This window comes from Phaseolus vulgaris, chromosome 3 (genome assembly GCF_000499845.2).
Source record: "Phaseolus vulgaris cultivar G19833 chromosome 3, P. vulgaris v2.0, whole genome shotgun sequence".
NCBI classification, from domain to species: domain Eukaryota; kingdom Viridiplantae; phylum Streptophyta; class Magnoliopsida; order Fabales; family Fabaceae; genus Phaseolus; species Phaseolus vulgaris.
The window spans coordinates 46,436,206-46,458,770 of NC_023757.2; the positions used below are offsets into that span (position 1 = coordinate 46,436,206).

General features: G+C 31.2%; 3 protein-coding genes across 4 annotated transcripts; 2 read left to right on the top strand and 1 right to left on the bottom strand.

Moving 5' to 3' along the window:
• Positions 1 to 4,903: 4,903 nt before the first annotated feature.
• On the top strand, positions 4,904 to 7,808 carry LOC137808189 (tubulin alpha chain-like). Of its 2 annotated transcripts, XM_068609173.1 has the most exons (5): positions 5,116 to 5,369; positions 6,167 to 6,401; positions 6,504 to 6,874; positions 6,965 to 7,423; positions 7,509 to 7,808. In XM_068609173.1, exons 1-5 carry the CDS (start codon positions 5,277 to 5,279, stop codon positions 7,668 to 7,670), a joined length of 1,320 nt encoding a protein of 439 aa, XP_068465274.1. In that variant the 5' UTR covers positions 5,116 to 5,276; the 3' UTR covers positions 7,671 to 7,808. The 2 variants fall into 2 exon arrangements, with proteins under 2 accessions (XP_068465273.1, XP_068465274.1); XM_068609172.1 differs by having other exon boundaries at positions 4,904 to 5,369; positions 6,965 to 7,808.
• Positions 7,809 to 12,376: 4,568 nt separating this feature from the next.
• LOC137808192 (cytochrome c oxidase subunit 6a, mitochondrial) lies at positions 12,377 to 15,421 on the top strand. The gene is made up of 4 exons (XM_068609176.1): positions 12,377 to 12,594; positions 13,239 to 13,345; positions 13,494 to 13,536; positions 15,046 to 15,421. Exons 1-4 carry the CDS (start codon positions 12,480 to 12,482, stop codon positions 15,081 to 15,083), a joined length of 303 nt encoding a protein of 100 aa, XP_068465277.1. The 5' UTR covers positions 12,377 to 12,479; the 3' UTR covers positions 15,084 to 15,421.
• A 1,463-nt stretch (positions 15,422 to 16,884) lies between these two features.
• On the bottom strand, positions 16,885 to 20,676 carry LOC137808191 (uncharacterized). Its single transcript, XM_068609175.1, has 2 exons — positions 20,291 to 20,676; positions 16,885 to 19,748 (listed from the first exon to the last, which is right to left on the bottom strand). The coding sequence occupies exon 2, from the start codon at positions 19,701 to 19,703 to the stop codon at positions 17,115 to 17,117; it is 2,589 nt and encodes an 862-aa protein (XP_068465276.1). The 5' UTR covers positions 19,704 to 19,748; positions 20,291 to 20,676; the 3' UTR covers positions 16,885 to 17,114.
• Positions 20,677 to 22,565: the final 1,889 nt, after the last annotated feature.

The following is a 22,565-nucleotide window of genomic DNA, read 5'->3' on the forward strand; positions in this document are numbered from 1 at the left end:
TGGTATTTACCAAAGGTGGTGCGTGTTCTTGAAGGATCCAAGATCACCACTTTGGTGTGTTGTGTGTAATCAAGATTTTGATTACTTAATAAATTCTCAGTGGTTGTTGAAGACTAGATGTAGCTCTTGGTAAATAGTGAATTAATATAAACATTTTGTGTTAATCTCTCTATCCTTACACTTTTTAAACTTGTTTTGCTTTGATTTTTAACACTGCTTATATAAATAACCAATTATTTCGTAAAAACAACCGATTGATTTTTTGCAATCAAGTTAAAAACAATTTTCTAATTGGTTGAACTGATTTTCTAATTGATTGATTATTCATTGTCTTTCAATCTACCTTCAATATTTGGAAAAATATTTCATAAACAATCCACCCCCCTCCTGTTTAAGGCCTACATTTCTAACATTGTAGCTCAAGCAAAATATATACAAAAGATGATGCTCTCTTCTTTGAAAGCATATCACTGAAACATTGTAAAATGTGCTCAAGCATCATGTTGGACACTTAAGTATGGCTAAGATGGCGAGTGTGTGTCCTAAATGCATAACAGTCCTTGCTATGTGGTTTGGGGTGCTCAAGCCTTGAGGGCGTTCAAGTTATGGATTAAGCACTCAAGTTGCGAAAGGCGGTGGAAGAGTTCCCTATAACTTGTTGGATTTCTTTCAACTAGTGGATGTCGATCTAACATTAAGTGATTAATGCTCAAATAACGAAATGATTTTTTGAGTGAAGAGAAACTTGGAGGTTATTGCTCTCAAATGGTTACTACCCTTACCAGTACCAAAACTAATAATAAAAATGAGAATGTTGTTACTAGAACAGACATTCATTAAACGAATATTGTGTTGTTCAAGTGAAATGAAAGTTACTTTATGAAGGTTAATGATTTGGCTCAAACCACAATATATTGTTTTGATGATGATGTTATATGTTACTTATGTTATATCATGTTTGATGTTGTGATGTATGCTTTCATGATATAGGTATATTTAATGATTACAATCTTTAATTACCTCTATCATTAAACATACATATAGGTATATTTAATTATTAAATTCGCTATTTACCTAATGCTTACAAGTAGCTTTTGAACTAAATTAAGTCTCCTTTTGTACCCTTTGAAATTTGTGAATAGCCACGAGAGTAATTTGTTATTTTCAGCAGTGAACTTGAAGTGTTTCTCAAGGAACACTCACTAACCGATATAAGAAAGAATTGAAAATCATGCGAATAGTAAGCATAGAGAGTCAAATTAAGAAAATCTAGCATCTAATGATTTATTGCTTCAAAGGTGACAGTATCGGAAAATCATCTCGTTTGGCATGTGTTGGTTCATTTTGTGAAATTATAACTTTACAATGTGTGCTGCCACTTTGTGTGGTTAGTTTTGATTATGGAGAATTTTAAAAAAATCGCCAGACATTAGAGTTAAAATCCAAAAGTCAAGAACATGTGTTTCAAGAATGTTTGTGTTTATAGGTCGTATAATCTCAGCACCTCGCTTCGCTGTTGTGGTAAAAAGGTGTTTGCATATGGTTTAAGGAGTCATGGTTATAATCTAATAAGGATTGACTCTGAAATAGTTTTTATGGTTTTCTAAACAAAATGTCTATATATTAATGAAATTTTTTCTATTTATGATTATATTTGAAATCACATTATTGGTATAGTATCATCCTAATACTGTATTTAAATTATATGACTTTAAGTAAATCAAACGAAAAAATGATTGAATATCTAATTTTAAAGATAAAAGATTTAGGAGACTGTCCTAAGTTTGTTTAGACAAACCTTTTGATAAGAACTTTCACTAGAGACAAATAAAAGAAAAAAAAAATGACTTTTTAATGAAATAAAATTACGTCATGATAAACTCTATTAGAAAACTTTTATAAATTATGTATAAAGAAATTTAAATTACTGAGAAATTGTTTTTTAAAAAAAATCTTTTGGAGAATTTGGTGCGTGTTTATAACATGTGTTGTGAATCTGTTTGGTGTTGAAAGGTGCAGGGGTTTTGGAGTCTTAAATCCATGTTTAAGCATTTAGAGAGCTGAAAACCATAGCTATGATGAAGCCCCGGTGATGGGAATTCATGAGAATTGGTATGAAATGATAAATTGATCTGTTCACGTTTTTTTCTGCAAGACCTTGCAACATTTTGTGCCAAAGAATTCCCTCTAGACCCTTCAAACATTTTCTGACAGAATCTCCTCTAAAAGAGGCATTATTTGGGTGAACTTCGTTATGATGTTGTAGATTCGTAAAAAAACAAACAAGGTAAACTGATTTTTTAGATGAATTCAAAATACCAATTTTATAAATTTATTATATATATTAAACCATGTAAATATTTTCTAAATATTTAATTGGTTTATTAATCTTTATAATTAGAAAAATTAAAAGAATTATTATCTTCAAATACTAAATTTATAATTGAGTTCTTATTAATTTTTGTTTTGTTTTACTAATACTCTAAGTTTTTATATTTTTAAATTGAGTGATGCCATTTCAGTTTTTTTTTTAATGGGATAACAGGAATATTATCTGAGTCCATTGTTTTGTCTAGTTATGAGAGATTTTATGGTTAATACAAAATGATAATATAATTAATATAAAATAATAAATATTTTTTATTATTTTTATTAAAAACATGTTAAATAATAAAGTGTTATGCTTTTTTTTATAACTATTCAATAAATCAATAGATCGTTGTTGTTATTTACAATGATAAAGAGACTCTTATTGTCATTTACAACGATTAATGGACCATCATTATCATCAAACACATATAATGATAGTTATATGAGACTTAGACACTTCTCTTAAATGGCGTGTCCATGTCGGACATGTCGACACTCGTACGACACTTATCGGTGAAGTGTTCAATTCAAAAAATATTTGTTGAATTTCTGACAATTCTAGCACGGTTCTAACACAATTTTAAAAAAGATAAATACAATAATTTTCTAAAAACTCAAATTTATTGTATAAATTTTTATTATGATTATAAAAATAAGGAACAAATTCTTTTGAACCAACCATGAAAAACATTTTTTTGCTCCAAAAAAAAAATCTGAAACATACTTGTGCACATAAATATTTATTGACAATTTATATAATTCATAATTATATAACAAATAGATCTGTGTCCCCATGTCCTATATTTTAGAGATTATACTTATCTCAGTGTCCGTGTTCGTATCGTGTTAGTATCCATATCCTTATCTGAACTAGATGACATAAAAATAATAAAGAAAATAACAACATATTATCCACTACATTAATGAAAACAATATAAACTCAATAGAAAAATATACCAAATTTAAGTACTGAGTAAAATAATTTTTTTAATAAGAAATCAATTATAAATATTTAAGCTTATAATTTTTTTTATAAATATTCAAATTAAGATAGTCTTAAAACTTAATTAAACCTAATTAATAATTTTTTTTAAATATCAATAATTTAAGTTAAAATAATATTATATATTTGCATCTGTTAATATTAAAAAAATAATGATTAAATTAATGTTTTAATTTTAATTTTTATCTTTTTAAAATAATAATTATTTTATTTTGTATACCAACTTTTGGGTATTTTTTTTCTCTATATATATTTCTATTTTATTAATGAGACTCATATATGATACTTTGATGTGTGACTCTTCTTCTCTTTAATGTGAAGGTATATTTCTCCTTCTCAACCACTTCTATACCCTCTTTACTTCAATCTCATGTTTGTAACAACCATGTCTGTACCTTTTACGTGATAGAAGCACTGTGAAAATTATACAAAAGAGTATAACCCAACAAAACTCCCTAACATTTATAATTTAAGAGGGAGAGAGATCATTTAATAAGTAATATTTTTACATCAAAAGTGTGACTTTTATTTATTTTAAATACAAAACTGTAAACATTTAAAAACTCAAATACAAAATTTATTTCTATTTATTAATAATATATTCTATGCTAAATTGTAACTTTCATCCTCTATTTTTTTAAGAATTAAATTAAATTTTAATAGTTTTAGTCCCTGTCTCTAAAAGTCGGCAATTTAGTACTTCGTTAAATTTCCAATGTTGATAATGCCAATATTTGTACAGTAAAGATTAAAGTAGACTTATGTTTTTTACATGATAATTCTTGTTGTGATTTTTATAAAATTGTTTACAAAATTAATATATTACAAAAAAATTAAATTTACCTACACATGGATAATACCATTAATTTTGAATTATATCCATTTTTATTATTGTAATATTCTGTGTTATTATGATATTTAGCATTAATTTAGTATAATTTAAAAATAATCTCTTCCAAAAGAGTCCCACCAGAGAGGTTATTCATGAACTATATTTTAAGTTAGTTAAGCTAAATTAATAAATTTAAAGATAAGTATTAATATAATATTTATATATCTAACGTTTTCTATCATATCTTGGTCTTAAAATATAATATTTATATACGTAAAGAGATATTGAATTTATAGTAATTAATTTTATTTTATTAATATACTTGTATATAGACTGAAATCAAAAGTCACATATTAAAATACTTATATTTTAATAACTAAATTTAATAAATATACAATATTATTAAATGTAAGGTTTAATATTAATAGTATGTAAATTAAAATACTGATAAAATTTGACTTAAAAACTTAAGTGTTAAATCAATATCTAAGTAATAAATACATTAATGTGGGCAATTTAATTAATATAATTAAAAGTTTTAAATTTGATTGGATCTATTTACCGAAAACATTGATTCGAAGATATAATAAATATTTGTAAAGTTGACCATTCGATAAATGGTGAATGTTAGTTCAAAGTTGAAGGTGATTCTTTAATTAGTAGGAGAAAAATGAGTTGAATGTTACTTAAAAAAAAGAATATGAAAAGTTGAGGAAGTAAGGAATGAATAAAATTTGGACATAATGGTGCGTTGCAGAGTGGGACGTTGGAGGCGCTTCGTGGCCAGAAAGGCACCCGGGAAAGGTGCATAAACGAAACAAGTTTAAAATTTGAAGGTAAAAAAAAGGAACCAATAATTAACAGCAATTAAACTCTTACCCTCCGCTTCCATAAATACACCGAAACCAACCGCACAACGCCACAGCACTTCTCTCATTGCAACACAAACCTCAACCAGAGAACCAGAGAGCCAGAGAACTAGAGAACCAGAGAGGCGTCTTAATAAACGCTCATCTCTGAAACCCTTTCCCTCTCTTCTTCCATTTCGATCTTCCTTCTTCGCCCGTCAGAATGAGAGAGTGCATCTCAATCCACATCGGCCAGGCTGGCATTCAGGTTGGAAATGCCTGCTGGGAGCTTTATTGCCTTGAACACGGCATTCAGGTAACCCTAATCTCTCCATTTTTTTTTACACTTCATCTCCTCTCATGCTCAATCTCGATCTGTTTCCGCTGTTAGCTTTTCTTCTGCATCTGAACTACGTCTTTGTCGTTTGCGTCTATTATTTGTTTTTCCTTCTGTATTGCTTCACCGATTTACCGATCTGTACGCATTCCATGTTTTGTGCCAACATTTTTTTTCATTTTCGTCCGATTGGTTCCCAGGTGTACGTGTACGCTCTGTATTTTCCGGGCATTTGCCTCTCGTTCCGTATTGTTCGACTGATTTGAGATTTGAATTTGATAATAACGCATATTTTTTATTTTTATTTTTATTTTTATATTTATCATTACATTTCTAACAGACAAAAAACCTCGATGCATTTCTGTAACTGCTTTTGGTTATGACTTTTCAATCAGAATTGAAGTTTTATCTCCTAAATTTATGTTTCCCGTTGTGAAACTCAAATTGTGACTGGAAAACGCCCTAGAAAATGCAGATTTATCTATTTCAAATCCGTGTCAATTGCTATGTTTTATGTGCTGGCAATGCAGCCAGGATTCCACCCTGGTACTAATTTCTGAAGAAAAACATATGGCTTGGTTGTTCAATTAGCAGTAGTTTTATTATTGTTTTCTTTTGATAATGTGTTATCGTCTTGGAAATCTGAATGTAATTCTGAGAAAACTAGTAGCACTTCAGAAGGAGAAAAGGGACAAATTCTAAACCAAATTTAGTCATGGTTTTGTTATATTACACTTGCTTTTGATGTAATCTGTAGTGCATTTGTGTTGTTTCAGCCTGATGGCCAGATGCCGAGTGATAAGACCGTTGGAGGAGGCGATGATGCTTTTAACACCTTCTTCAGCGAAACTGGGGCTGGAAAGCATGTGCCTCGTGCAATTTTTGTAGATCTCGAGCCCACTGTGATCGATGAAGTTAGGACCGGGCCATACCGCCAACTCTTCCATCCTGAGCAGCTCATCAGCGGAAAGGAGGACGCCGCAAACAACTTTGCCCGTGGCCACTATACCAGTAATGCTTCTCATTGCATTTGTTTGTTTCAAATATACTGCTTTTGCAATTATACTGTAATGAATTGAATATCAGACTCTAAGAAGGGTGTTTTTGGTTCAGTTGGAAAGGAGATTGTTGAGCTTTGCTTGGACCGCATCAGGAAGCTTGCTGACAACTGTACTGGCCTCCAAGGTTTTCTGGTTTTTAATGCTGTCGGTGGGGGCACTGGCTCTGGTCTTGGTTCCCTTCTGTTGGAACGGCTTTCTGTGGACTATGGCAAGAAGTCAAAGCTTGGTTTCACTGTCTATCCTTCACCCCAAGTTTCAACCTCTGTTGTTGAGCCTTACAACAGTGTTCTCTCCACCCATTCCCTTCTCGAGCACACTGATGTGGCTGTCCTGCTTGACAATGAAGCCATTTATGACATATGCAGGCGTTCCCTTGATATTGAGAGACCTACCTACACTAACCTGAATCGTTTAGTTTCTCAGGTATATTTTGTTACAAGAATTTGAAATAACTAGTGCTTGTGTTGTGTTATGATATGCTAAGCCTTCTTAACTTTCTCGTTTTATATTCAGGTGATATCCTCACTGACTGCTTCCCTGAGGTTTGATGGTGCCTTGAACGTTGATGTTAATGAATTCCAGACTAATCTAGTGCCATACCCCAGGATCCACTTTATGCTTTCCTCTTATGCTCCTGTGATTTCAGCTGAGAAGGCTCACCATGAGCAGCTATCAGTAGGTGAAATCACCAACAGCGCGTTTGAGCCATCGTCTATGATGGCCAAGTGTGATCCGCGCCATGGGAAATATATGGCTTGCTGTCTCATGTACAGAGGTGATGTGGTGCCTAAAGATGTTAATGCAGCTGTGGGAATTATCAAGACCAAGCGCACCATTCAATTTGTTGACTGGTGCCCCACTGGGTTCAAGTGTGGAATCAACTACCAGCCACCAACTGTTGTTCCAGGTGGTGATCTTGCCAAGGTGCAGAGGGCTGTATGCATGATCTCGAACTCCACCAGTGTTGTTGAGGTTTTCTCTCGCATTGACCATAAATTTGACCTTATGTATGCTAAGAGGGCATTTGTACATTGGTATGTTGGTGAGGGTATGGAAGAGGGAGAGTTCTCTGAGGCTCGTGAAGATCTTGCTGCCCTGGAGAAAGATTATGAGGAAGTCGGTGCAGAGGCTGCTGACGGTGAAGATGAAGATGGAGAAGATTATTGATCAGAAGAAATTTGCACTGTTATGTTATATTTTTTTACTTACAAAACTGTAATGTTTCGTAGGCCGTGTTGTTTTTCTTCCCGTGCTCAGTGTATGCGTGTTCTTTTCAAGGAACTTATCCTCTTCCGCTACTAAGGGATATTGGTTCAGCCTATTTTTGGCTTCAAAAATACTTCGTTTACATTTAAAATTCAGAGTTTTAAAAAGTATTTCAGAAGTTGTTTCTCTGTTTTTGCCTTTTCTTTTTAAAACTCCTTTCAAAATAAAATTTGTAATAAAAATGTTTATATATTTAGACTTTGCAAGTTTAATTTTACTTTAACGACAATTACTTTAATACAGTTATTTAAAACTTTTATTTTTTAAATAGTGTAGAGTTTTACGTAAATGAATTAAGAATTATTTTAATAGTGAATTGAAAATAGTTTAATATATGTATACATATATATATTGTCAATTAGAAAATTTAAATATTAAATATAAAATGTTTAAAAACTTTTTATTTAATTTTCAACGATATATTTTTGTTTAGAATTTTCACAAGGCGGTTCAATGAATCTGAATGTCTTTAAACTTTTACACTACTACAATATTGCTGTAATAAATATCCTTGTTAGAACATAAGAATTCTGATGTACGTTCAATCAATCACATTCTTCGAATTCCAATATGTATAGTTAGTAGCATTGATCATGGGTTGGTTTCAAGCCAGAAATGTTCCAAGAACTTTGTTTTGCAGACTCGTTAGTGGTTTGGCAAGGTGAGTCCCATAATGAGTTGATAAAAATGATACAATAAAGATTAAGAAGCGAGTCCTACCATTCTCCTTGGTCTTCGTTGTTCTGGTTTCGGATAAGATTTATTATCATTTATACTCTAACTTGATCTTATCGATAACACACTTTTTTATACTCAGAACATATTACATTCGTGTTAAAAATATTGAACATTTATGTTGATGATATCAAAGATGAAAATCCATGATCTATAGTCCAAATTTTATTAAAATAAACATATTCTGGTTTCGATGTTATGGGGAATTTACTCTAATTCAAATTTAAAAAATAAATTACTCTTGTTTTGTATATTATAATTTAAAATTATCTTTTATTGGATTTGGAATTTGTAAGATTAACATATTATCACTTGTAAAATGAAGATGAGAACACAAAAATTGTTTTTGCAAATCATAAAAGATTATGGTAAGAAACGAGTTTTACCTACTCAATTTTTATGAGTTTAAATGTTTGAATGTTTAATAAAAAAAAAGAGTTGTAATATATTAGGTGTTAAATATTTTTTAAAACTCATTCTTGACCGGCTTAGTAAACTTAAACATATTCACCAAAATTTCATTATTTAAATTAGGGTGGTTAAAGAAGTTAAATTTATCATATCAACCTATTTAATTTTAAAAAAACGATAAAATAATGTGAGTTAACCTGTTTAAAACGTAAGACATCTTTAAAAAAATTATATTTGTGTATAGTTAAGAAAGTGATTATAAATATGTATACAAAATAAAATAAAATAAATTATTATATAACAAATCAACCCATCACTTTATTTTTTTAAGTTAACTCATCCCCGCCCATCTATAAAAAGATACGTTATATTTTTCAATTCATTATCATCAAATCAACATGCTTTGTCCTTTTAAAATCTGTGAAAATAAATTAATTTAAAGTGGAATGTGCTTCACATCAAGTTTCATTTTTTTAATAATAATTCACTAAATATGTCCTTAATATAAAAATAGTATTTTTCTAAAAAAAAATTTTAACAAGAAATAATTTTAATTTCTAAAAAATCAATTAAACCTATTTTTCTTTTATTTTTACTTCTTAAAAAGTCACAAGATTTATTTTCCATATATCTTCTGGAAAAAGTTAAATAATAATCACAAATAACATCTAATTGTGAGAATATGTTTTTGCGCAATATCTCTAAAAACAATTCAGATATTTAAAATAAGTATTAAAAATAAAGAATAATAATTTTAGATTTTTAAAATTTAAATATAACAAAGTATTTTAAAAAATTAAACTTAAATTTACTCATAATTTTATAAAATAAAATAAAAAATTAGAGAGTATTCTAGTTCAAATAAATGAATTTAAGTCTCCTAGTCACCCGGTGATAACTTTTATAAGTGTAGACGTAGTATAATATCATGATTTTAATTGAAAAGGTGACTAGAGTAGTTGGAAGATTGAAATGATATCTTTCCCTTAATTTTGTTACATTTTTTTACTCTTGAAAATTATGGGTTATACATATATTTTTGTGATTATGACATAAGTTGCTTAATCTGTTTATGATTGTGTTTGTTCTCAACGTTTTATCGATTATCCATATTCAAATTATCATACAAATTAAGATTCGACAATTGTCTAAGTTACGAAAAATAAACTTACTTTGTGTCACACGGGATTAGATTTTAAGCAAACGTTAACAGAGTTAGGTTGATATTGCTCGATAAGGTCGGACTTTATAGATATCACTTGATAAGGTCAATCTTTGTAAATATAGTATAAGGTTAGCTTTTTGTAGATAACACCTAAGGTTAAATTTTGTAAATATTACTTGATAAGGTTAGTTTTCAATTGAGTTGGGGACAATAGTGAACATAGTCATCGTTTTGGTAATTAGAAAAGATATTAGTAACATGATATTTTTTTTTAATTTAAGTCAAAAACATATTTTGTAATTTTTTTTTTCAAATTAAACATAATAAACCAAAGTTTTGACTTGAATCCAAATTTTTTCACTTAAAAAATATAACATGTGAAATTTGAATAATTATTTTTTCCAATTTAGTTTGTAAAATGTTTTATTTTAAATTTAGTTAATAAAAAAGTTGACATTTGTTAATAGTTTTTTTCAAAAAAAAAAGTTGTAGAATGATAGATGTCGTAAAATAACAAAAATAATAAAGTGTAATAAAAATAAAATATATTTTTTAATTTCTATAAATATGATTTTGTTCATGTTTGTAATTTACATCTTGATATTTTGTAATATTATTTTTTAGTCTTTATATTGGAGTGTGATTAGCTTAAACATAAAAGATATTAAATAACATAATTAAAGTTATAAGAAATAAATATTTAAAATCATTAACTTTCCAAAGAAATAATTTAATTAAGAAATATTTTTTTATTAATATAAAAAAATATATACAGTAATTTTTATTCTTTCAAAATATAGTTTGTTTTTTAAAAGTTATAACTTACAAATAAACTTATAATTTATTTTTCAATATGTTAATTATGATATTATAATTTTTAATTACTGTTAAATAATTTATTTTCTAATGAACCAAACATCCCATATGTAAAATAAAAGTAATAACTATTTTCTATATTTTAAAGATTATTCTTTAAATATATTAAAATTATATATTATTTTAAAAATTCTCATACTAAGGTTAGAAATAAAGAGTGAAAAATAGATAATTTTTATTTGAAAAGGAGTATATGGGATGTTGTAAGACTAATGCTCTCAACGAAATGATGATAATCGAGCATTGCAAGAAAAAGAAGCACTTTCCTTCTTGCCCTCTTCCTTTGTCTCACCCTTTTGTTGTTCCGAAACAAAAACATGTTTTTTTTCAAGTGGAATTCGTTAAATTACAAAGACCATGTCTTTCTTCCCTTCTCTTTTTGCTTTTGTTTCTTTTTACTGTTTGCAGTGTCCGATAAGTCGAGATCCTTTGGAGTGGAATCATCAAAAGAAGATTTAGAAGGTTTTTGAGATTTAAAGTGATGGATCAGATTGAGATTGAATATGTTTTGATTTTCGTTGATTGTTAGGTTTATGGAATTTTCTAATCCTTTCTCATATGAATTTCCTCGACAAAATGGCAAAGGAGAAATAAAAGAAGAAGTTCTTTCGATTTTTTCGATTGGAAATTTGGTTATTCATAGCTCGAAGGAATACAATTCACGATAGTATTCTCTTGTGGAGGTAGAAAAAGTTTCACTTAATCTCATGATAGACCTCCATGTTTTTGGTTCAAAATAGTTACTTTAAAGTAATGAATTCAAATCGCCCTCTACTTTTATAGGATAGATATATTAAAATATCACAATTTTAACCCAAATGAATGACTTATTGGAAGGTTACACTTTCCTTAATTTTGTTACCCTTAAAAATTATGGATCATATAAATATTTTTGCAATTGTGTTGAACTACCCATACTAATACGATGCTCTAATATAGAGTATGTGACCTTGATTGAGAAATCTTAAACTTCAATCTTTTCCTCTTAAATTCAGTTTCAATTGAAAATTCAGTCCATTCAGAATATTCTATGATCCAAACTTGTTAATGGATCATGGTGCAAGTCATGACCTAGAAAGATGTAAGACAATTTCTTCTTGCACCATATCAATTCTAAACTGCACCCTATATTTTTTTTAAAATTTTCAAAATTTTTACTAAAAAAATTGGAACACAAAATTGAAAATGTATTATCTAAAATATTTCTGGATAAAAAGTTCCGAAACTAATTTTTATTTACATCCTAAAGTTATTTTTATCATTTTGGAATGATAATTTTATCATTTTCAATAACAGATTGAATACATGTTAATATTGATATGGTGTAGGGAGAATTTGTCAAATAGGTAAAAAGATAAAAAAAATTACATGGCCGAAATAAAAATCCATTAATTTTTAATACTAAAATCACAATGGATTATTCAGAAAATGAAAAATATTAAACAGAAAATGATGGAATATGTGCCAGGTGTTTTCGAGCTATATAAGCTGTTTTCACGTTTTAGCAGTTCCTATTGTTCCAGCTACCCATTCAAGCTAAAACAGAAAAAAGAGAGAAGAGTCAAGCGGCGAGCAATGGCGACATCGCTTGTACGATCGGGTTTTCTTCGGACCGCCCTACGTGGAGGCGCTCGTGGCTCCCAGGTTCCCAAGCGAAACTTTTCTTCCGCTGCTCATCACGATGATGCTTGTAATTACTTATCACCTCTCTCTTTCGCACCCCTCATTGTTTTAGGGTTTTAATAATTAGATCTCCTGAAATAGGTTTCTTCTGCGGGAGCGTGATTTGGTCATTTTACATGTGGAAAGGGTTTGTGAATTTATGAGATTGGTCTAGTTCCATCTTATTTGAGATTAAAAGGATTATGCGCTTAGTTTGTTTTAACTTTTAAATTGAATTGTGTTCGGTCGTATTCCTTTTGTGCTGTAATCGATTCGTAATTTCTAGTTATTCTCCGTTGAAATCGATTTCGCCTCTGAGTCTGTCTGCATGATTTGCCGCTTATGTTCGAAATGATAATAAACAAATCAATGGATTTTTCAATTATCTCGATTTCAAATGTTAGTTTTGAATCCGATAGCGTGGTTGCGTTCGGATTGCTGGATGTATACTCAATGGGTTTGTATTTTACTTTTCTATATATTTATTAACACTTTTCAGATTCAATAACTTCATCACTGTAATATTGACCTTCGTTAAGAATTTAATGTATCTTTTGTTTCAGGTTGAGATTGATATATTTTCTCCACCTTACCTATATTACGCTTTGCATGTTTTATTTCAATGCCTTGTTTTGTGCTTCTTAATTATTTATCTTTTTCACTTTTTCTCAGACGAGACGGCCAAATGGGAGAAGATTACATATCTAGGCATTGTAAGTTGCACCGGTTTAGCCCTTTATACTCTATCAAAGGGCCACCATCACACAGAAGCACCTCCTGTGAGTTTTTCTTTCTACACATCTGCAGTTATTTATGATTGTAACTGTGTATTTTGTTGTCTATCTTTTCACTATCTCTAGTGTATGTTCGAGTATATTCGGTTTGTATTATTAAAACACAAGTTTAATTTTTTACTTTTCTGCGCAGGCATACCCGTATTTGCATATCCGCAATAAGGAATTCCCATGGGGTATGTCAATTTCATGCTTTGATATCTATAATATGTAGCTTTTCCTATTAGTAGTAATTATTCCTCATATATGTGGATTCTTTGAATTTTACCTCCTTTCCCTTAATGATGGAAAATCTTGTTAGCTATTTTTTTTTATATATAATAATGTAGGAGCTGTTTACAGGACTGTTTTTCATTTTTATTTAGTGAATGGAAGCCATCTTCTGTTGATTAGTATACTGAATTTGATTTCTAATAGATGGGTAGGGTAGGGTGTGGTTATTTTGGGTTAATTATTTACATGTTATCAATTATCAAAATTTCAAGTAGGACATGTAATGCCATTTTTTAGTTGGAGATCTGGTTCAAAGGAGTTTTTTTTTTACTGCTTTTAGATTTTACATGTTTGTTAGCATTTCACTTACCAAGCTCATCCGGCCTCCATTCTAAGGATTGAGAACTTAGCATTGTTTTTTCTTCTTCTCATAAGCATGGCATGTTCTTGTCACAACTTCTTCCTGTTTCTGGATCTCTGTTGATGAAGTGATACTCATAGGCAAAAACCTCACAAAGCAATAAACGAGCGTATGAGTGACTCATTTATTGCCTTAGAGCATCTCCCGCAGTGCTTTGATTTAGAGTTGCACAAGTGTTTAATTTATAATTTTATAACTCATACTATGGCTCATTTTCTTTTCTTTTTGCAACTTAAACAATTATCATTTCCAATGTTTTTGAGGTAAAAAAAGTTTTTGGAAAAGATCCCAGAAGTTACCTCACATCCATCACTATTTTTTTTTTTCACCATTTGCACTCCTGGCCCTTCCTCCTCCTCCGTCCCTCCCCCGCCCCTCCCCACCATCTTTTTATCCTTTTCATTGATAAGCACCTTGTTTTTATATAATCAGCTGCTACACCACATCGGCTCCTCCGACCCTTGCAACTTGTGATGCAACTGTTGCTTTTTTTAATAAATTATTTTAAGGGTATTGAAGTTGCTCTTATACCCAACCAAGATTTCTCAAGGGACTCATTAGTTTTTGTTGGTTGTGTGTATAAATTTCTAATTTTGTTATCGCAGTATGACTGTTGAGGTGGTTGTCTGTGCTTATGGTTCTGTTTGAGTAAGTTTCTCCATAAACACTTGTAGAAAATAATAAGAAAAATAATGAAGAAGCTAGGCTTAACTTTAAGTAAAGGTTAAAATAATATTTTGGGGAAGCTAAATCATTTAGTTTTCCAAAAAGTTGATTATAACGAATAAATAAACTAACTTTAGCTTATAAAAAAGTTTATATCATTTTTTCTTTTTATTTTCTTAGTAATTATGGAGAAACTTAACTAGAAATATGAATTGTTTACAAGATTAGAGGTTATTGTTTGCTTCTTCACTAGTTGCAGATTTCTTGTGTATATACATCCCTCGGCTGCTGTTAGTAATCCAATGCTACTGTGTCTACTTTTGTCTTCAAAATATTGTTGGGCTGAGATTTCAGGTTGTATGACATGTTTATTTTTGATACGCAGGTCCCGATGGGCTATTCGAAACTAAGGACCACCACTAAGAGTATTAGTGGTTTAATGGACTGCTTCTTTCTGCACCTCCATCACTTCTTTAGCTACCTCCATAATTTTTTTAATTCCCAAAACAGGAAGAAGCAGTCGGTTTAATGAAGGTGTTTCTGGCACCGGTGGCCGTTGCTTTTGTCAATGTTCAAGAAATAGAGATTGATTATTGCGGTTTTTGGAATGTTATCTAGAACTTGCACTTGACGACGTTTGTTTGTCATGTTTTTATCTCGTGTTCTTTTTGTATGGTTGAAACAAAATAAATTTGTCAAAACTAGATTATGATTTTTATGTCGATTCTTGGTCAATAAATTTTGAAAGAAATCGATCGTAACACCGCGGATTTATATCGTATTACCTCCTTAGATTTCATTGTTTAGGTTCTGCATGTTTTTGGGAATAGGTAGGATCACCCCTGTCCTCTTAATGATCTTAGCTTTTGTTTCGAATTTTGAAGTTAGGCAATGCATCGTAGCTTTTTGGGAATAGGTATTTAAATTTTAATATAAATTTAACAATCGCTTTTTTATTTAATAATTATTATAATTATTTTTTAATTACACCCCCTTTTCCATTATCATAAAAAATGACAAAGACACTTATACACTTTTATATATGTTTGTATTAAGTATATAAAGAAAATATTTGTAGAGCGATACTATCCGACTTTGCTTTCCGGATAATACTTCTAAGTTAGGCGACAAAAATGTGTTACAAGATTAACTTAAGCACTGATTTAACAATTTAGAATTATACAGTTAATTTTTACTTTAGTATTTAAATCTACAAAGGCCATAAAATTAATATAAGCAACTTAATTAATCCTATTGTTGTAGATAATATGAGAAAAGTTTGAAGGCTATGTTTTTACAGTTGAGAGTCTTAATATACCAGAACCCTATTCTTATAGACAGTGCTGAAATAATTGTTAATTTAATTTGACTGAATCTTAAATCTTTCATTACTGTTGTTTAAGGTCCTTTATGAAAGTTTAGTTGCTTTCCTAACGCAAGTGACATTTTAGCATGCAGCCGTTATGATAGTTCAATCATCCTTGTACTGGGTTAGTTGTAGAGGCGCCATCTAGTTTAGAGAAAGGCCAACTGCCTAGCTTGTCCAATGTTGCCTGCATTTGAACTCTCTGTTTTTTTACTCAAACATCATCACATTTCTTTCAGGTGTCAATTGTCGATATCAACATGGCTCAACCAGTTATTTTAAAAAGAAGTCCAAATTTTAAAAAGATGTTAAGAAATGTAAAAGTGTTAACCATGACAAGTGACTTGATGTTCCTCATGCTATGAAATCCAGTGTAAGGTGCAAATTCCGTCTCTTTAGTATTTTCACCCACTGGTGTTATAAGTAGGTAAGATGTAGAAACTCTAGTAAGTTATTTATTAATCGCTTGAGAAAGCTCAACAAATATTGGAGTCTTACCATTCATGTCATTTGCTGAATCATGAATGAATGGCTATAAATCTCCAATGCGATGCTTATTAAGCACTCTATGGAGATATTCAATTCTTCGATTTTCTTTTTCATAAAATGAGATTCATATTGTCATTTTTGTACTATGTTTGACTAATTCATTTATTTTATTCATTCTTCTAAAATAAGTGCTTCTCACACGGTTCCAATTTTATTTTGTACTATTTGTGATCATTTTCCAGTTCAAAAACTAATACCTTAAACCATTTACAACTAAAAAGTTAGCCAAATGATTCATGACTGAATAACCTTTCCAAAGTTACAGTAAGAAAAAGGCCAGTTGTAGAAAGAAGAGGAACTTTGGTTGGATGATATTTTAAACATAATATTATTGTTTCTACTGAAGGGTAGGTTACATATGAAGAATAGCGAATGATTTATACAATGAAAACCGTAGGTCTTTCTAAACTTTTAATCTGAGCGTGAAAACAAAAAAACTCGACACCATAATAGCCAACTAAAGAAACGACGTGGCTCAACAAAATTCGAAAAAGAAGTAGGACAAAAAAAACCTGGATACAATAATTCTATTAGAATTATCACTCTGCTGCAGTATCCTCAATGTGATTGCTTTCTTCATGGGATTGTGGCAATGTTCCCAAATCCATGCGAGATTCTTTATCCTCATGAGCGATTGAATGATCAGAACTTCCTCGATCATTATCGCTATCCCCATCGGAGTGTGCAGATTCCTCCTCCTTTTGTGACTCCACCGTATTGTTTTGAGCACCATCTTCATTTTCACTAGTCTTGTTCTGAACAGTGTTCTCATTCTCACCCTGCTTAGCATCAGCTTTACTATCTGAAGATGCATCTTTCTCTTCAGGAATGGATGAACCCGAAGCAGTGTCTTGTGCTTCGCCATTAGTATTCCCATTGTCATTTTCATTGTTTTTAGAGGCATTCTCGTTAGAATCACTGACGTTATCTGAGTGTGACGTTTCCTTTTTGTTTTGCTCAGATGAAGTATCAGACTGGCTAGCATCACTGCTGTTATCTGAGTTTGAGGATCCCTCTTTGTTTTGCTCAGATGAAGTGTCAGACTGGCTAACATCATTGCCGTTATCTGAGTTTGAGGATTCCTCTTTGTTTTTCTCAGATGAAGTGTCGGACTGGCCAGTATTGCTGTTATCTGAGTTTGAGGATCCCTCTTTGTTTTGCTCAGATGAAGCGTCTGACTGACTAGCTTCATTGCTGTTATCTGAGTTTGAGGATTCCTCTTTGTTTTTCTCAGATGAAGTGTCGGACTGGCCAGTATTGCTGTTATCTGAGTTTGAGGATCCCTCTTTGTTTTGCTCAGATGAAGTGTCTGACTGGCTAGCATCATTGCTGTTATCTGAGTTTGATGATTCCTCTTTGTTTTTCTCAGATGAAGTGTCGGACTGGTCAGTATTTCTGTTATCCGAGTTTGAAGATCCTTCTTTGTTTTGCTCAGATGAAGTATCAGACTGGCTAGCATCTTTGTTGTCATTAGAACTTCCATCACTGTTTGTGTTGGTTTGATCAGCATTGTCATCCTGGGCAGAATTGGTATTACTTTCTACATTTGCGGCTTCATCTTTCTTTTGTTCTGTAGAAGTATCAGAAGAAGTAAGTTGAACATCATGGCTATCATCTTTGTTGTCATTATCCGATGATGCAACATTTTCCTGCTTTCCTTCTTGGACAGAATTGTTGCTTGGGTTTTCATTCTGCGCAATATTACTTGTTGTGTCCTCACCACCGTTTGCATTGTTGTCATGTGTTTCAGCTTTCTTCCCCGCCTCATCTGAGTTAGAAGAAGAATCTTCAGTTTTTGTTGTTGTATTCTGCTTGTTGGAGTCCTCCACCTTGGAACTGTTTTCATTTTCTGATGCTTCAGTAGTATGAGATGATGTGTCAGTCCCATTTTGCAGTGATAAATCTTGAGTATCTATAGCATCCTTTGTGGAGTCATTTTTCTCTTGCTGCGGCCATTCTGATTCTGACGTGGAACTTTTCTGTGACTCATTCTCTGACTGTGCCTGATTTTCAGCATCACTTTCATTTCGTTGGCTGTATGTTGTGACACTAGAATCAGTCCCTTCTCTAGTTTCAGCATTTTTTTGAGACTCTAGCTCAGACTCATTGTTTTCCTTTTTATCCGATTCTTCTTCTGTCTTAGAATTTTTATCTGAGGTGTCTTGCGATTTATGGTCTACAGCACTAGAGGCATTATCTCCAGCATAATTTTCCTCTCTATGCTCCTCCTCACTTTTTCCCCCATCCTGAACCTGATTTTTGGATGGAGTCTCTTCCTGAATTTTTTCTTGCTCTTCTACCCCAGTTTCTCCTTGATTGTTCTCATCTGTCATTTCTTTACTATCTTGCTCATGATTTTCCTCCACAGTGTCCTTCCCTTCAGTTTCATTCTGTTTCACCTCTTCATTCTCTGTCTCTTCATTCGCTTGCTGACTTTTCTCTTCACTAGTTTCTCCAGTTTCATTGTCCTCCACTTCTCTTTTGTTCTCTTCATTGTCCTTCATTGCATTGTCACCCTCCTTGTCATCCATATTGTCATTCTCCCGCTCATTCTTTTCTTTAGTATCTCCAGTTTCTTTGTCCTCCACTTCACTTTTGTTTTCGTCATTATCTTTCAATGTACTCTCACTCTCCTTGTTGTCCATATTGTCATTCTCTTCAGAAAATTTCTCATTATGATGTTCTCCTTCCCCTTCTGTCCTAGCATTTTCAGAATTTTCTTCAGTGTCTTGGTCTATTGAATCCTGTCTGTGCTCAGAATTTTCTCCAGTATCTTGGTCTATTGAATCCTGTCTGTGCTCAGAATTTTCTCCATTGTTACTTTGCTCATCATCCAGTTTGTTTTGCTCTTCGTGCTTGTTTTCTTGTTGTTCATCCTCCTCCTCCTCCTTGTGCCTTGCATCTACCACTGAAGTTTTCTCCACGCGAGGATGAAGGTCCTTCCTCCCAAACTTGATAAGCTCACTGCTAGTCTTCGTGCTTTCAACAAAGGATGATTTCTTGTCATTGGAGTGTTTGATTTGGTAGACTAGCCAGATACAAACGCCAAGCAGAACACATAACTGTAGAGCATGCTTCACCTTGAAGCCTTTGGATCTTTGACTCCTCCGGGGAGATAACCTGAACATGCTGGAAATTCCTCACCCACCAAATTTTACTTCTTTCCAAGGTACCTGTACATACGAAGATTAAATTCTCTGAGGGACTCACAATCACAACTAGCAACTCAACGTAATTGATAAGCATGAACTTGGCAAAGAAAGGAAATATCTACAAATTTAAAGGCTCATCTATGTACTGTAAACAAAACAATATTTCTATCAGTTGAACTACTGATATTAAATTATCCAAGGTTTATAAAATGCAAGGCCACATTTACCAACTCATCAACAAATCATAAAACACCATCTTAAAAAGTAATAAGATTATGCAAACACATCCTACTTTCAAATCAATAGCATAATGTACTGATAACCGGTAGCCAAATCTAGATCAACAAAGGAACGTGTGTATGAACAGAAACAAAAATAAAATAAAATACATGATAATGTACGCCACACTCAAAGGCATACACATGTGTACCCAGATCTAGACTGGCTCTTCTCAAGAACATCATAATTGAGTTAGCAGTTCCAACTAAATCAAAACTGAATAGTGATTGAGATATTAGCAATGGTACATGTACACAAGAATTGCAACGCAAATAGATACATACCTGATACCAAGTGAGTGTTCAAGAGAGAGGAATCCTTTTTTGTGGGGTGGGGCAGTACTTACAAGAGGCAGTTGCAAAGCATCCTCTTCCACGGCACTGGGAATGAATAAGAGATCACAAAACCTTAATTTGTCTTTGGAGTTTCTCTCAGTGGGAATGCTTCTGGATCCGATACCTTTCCTGCAACAGGAACGGATAGCAGATTTAACAACAATTTTTCACTGACAAAATGGCAAATCACAATGCTCGGCATCGCACTTATTTATAGCAACTCAAAAACGCATCTCAAACACAAATTTTTTATTTTACATATATAGACTAATCGATTCTGTTTTGTCACTCAAAGGTAAACTTTAAATTTTGGAGTCCAAAACGACGTTGTCTTTGGGGGGAAAAAAAATCACCGCATGTATAAGCGGAAAAACAATAACACTTGGTGAATCCAAATCCGACACGTGACAATTCGCAAATCCTGACCATCGATGATGTCGGTTACACTCTTCCACCGTCCGATTCAATTAAATATCAAGAAAAATCGTTTGTCTCTTTTTACTTTCAAAAAATACAGAATTTAATAAAATTAAATAATGTAAATGAGTGGTGTCAGTCTAAGTTGGTTGCTCACCGTAACGCAAAACCTTATTAGTAGCTATCAATTTATTTATTTTTTAATTCAAGGTACTTTTGGTTGGGAATCATTTTTTTCTTTCTAAATATAGAAATTCATTTTACAAACATTTTTAATAAAATTTTATACACAAAATAAAAAATTGAATGTCTGAATACATATTTAAAAAATATGATTATCAATCAATTATATCAAACCATACACATAGAAGTTTGAATAAGTTTATTCAAGAAATTAGTAATGGAGTTTAATCCGTATATATTGTCACTACTTATAATAATTTTAGTATATTCTTAAGATAATAGTTTAAAAGTTAATGAATTTATGTTAGAAAAAGTACTTAATATTTAATAAGGATGTAAAAGTGTGATTGGTTATCTGTTGACCATGAAAAGTAAGTTACAGCGTTGTTGAACCTTTCAAGGGTACCAAAACTGGCTCAGTAATTGGCTGAAAATTGTGCTATATCAAAATGTTTTGAACTGCTTTTGTATGGCAAAGTATTACCTGATAATACTCTTCAGATGAATTTGGTTCATGTGTTCACACTCTGTGACAGAGTATTAGACAACGGTGGTGCACTAAATTGCTGCCAACTTTTTTCTGCCATGGATTGATCTTAATTTTCTTTCATAATTCAAACTTTGTTGCTCTTTATATAGTTCGGTAAGAGTAGTGTTTACACATTTTCCACTCACATAAAATAAATTTTAGTGGAAAACACACGCCCTCCACAATAAAAAAAAAATATAGAGACTATTTTCTAAGGTTAGGCGTTTATTTGTGCATTGGTCCACTCCAATTTAATATAAGGTCTCATTTTCTAATTCATGTTGGATTGTTAACTGATTTCTTTATACTGAAATATATATATATATATATATATATATATATATATATATATAATATGGAATTATATAGAAGAAGTTGGTTCTTTTAACATAAAATTTGGATAAATCAGCTAGTCAAGAATGACCATCTTATAAATACTAAATTATAATGGAATTATACGTGAATAATGAAAAAATATAATGATTTTTTTTATCAGTAATAAAAAATCAATAAATATAACAAGTATAAATATTTAAGAAATTTTTCAATTGTAAAAAACTACGAAGGAGTCTAACAAAAAAAATTCTATGTATAATTCAATATATATATATATATATATGTATATGCATAACAAGTTATAACATATGTGAAGTAGTCTAACAAAAAAATTTCTATGCATAATTCAAAAATTAAAAAAAATATCTAGATGCATAACAAGTTATAACACATATGACACTCAAGTAATAGTTAAGACTATAAAATAAGAGTGTGACCTAAGAAAAAAATAAAATAATGTTTAATAATAAACTTTATTATTAAAGTGACAATCCATTCGAAATGAAATGAATTGTAGGAATGGAAACATATATTAGTTTGTGTACTAGGTTGAAAGGTAGTTGAACTAAAAGATTCACAGAAAAGTAAAAAACAAATAAAAAAATAAGAAATGAATAAATAATTAGTTATTATGGCAAAGTCTATTTAAAGGGTCCAAAACATAAAGGGTGTCTTCAAAAAGATCAAGTGCAAAGGATAAAAGTCCAACTACGTATAAAGTCCAATAAGAAAATGCTATAAATAGGGGATCAACCCAAG

What these genes read in the sequence shown, in the direction of transcription:
- LOC137808189 (XM_068609172.1), top strand. Translation starts at nt 5,277, where the DNA reads ATGAGAGAGTGCATCTCAATCCACATCGGCCAGGCTGGCATTCAGGTT. An exon ending in GCCTTGAACACGGCATTCAG is followed by an intron (nt 5,370 to 6,166) that starts GTAACCCTAATC and finishes GTGTTGTTTCAG; the next exon opens with CCTGATGGCCAGATGCCGAG. An exon ending in TGCCCGTGGCCACTATACCA is followed by an intron (nt 6,402 to 6,503) that starts GTAATGCTTCTC and finishes TTTTTGGTTCAG; the next exon opens with TTGGAAAGGAGATTGTTGAG.
- LOC137808192 (XM_068609176.1), top strand. Translation starts at nt 12,480, where the DNA reads ATGGCGACATCGCTTGTACGATCGGGTTTTCTTCGGACCGCCCTACGT. An exon ending in ATCACACAGAAGCACCTCCT is followed by an intron (nt 13,346 to 13,493) that starts GTGAGTTTTTCT and finishes TTTTCTGCGCAG; the next exon opens with GCATACCCGTATTTGCATAT. An exon ending in CAATAAGGAATTCCCATGGG is followed by an intron (nt 13,537 to 15,045) that starts GTATGTCAATTT and finishes TTTGATACGCAG; the next exon opens with GTCCCGATGGGCTATTCGAA.
- LOC137808191 (XM_068609175.1), bottom strand. Translation starts at nt 19,703, where the DNA reads ATGTTCAGGTTATCTCCCCGGAGGAGTCAAAGATCCAAAGGCTTCAAG.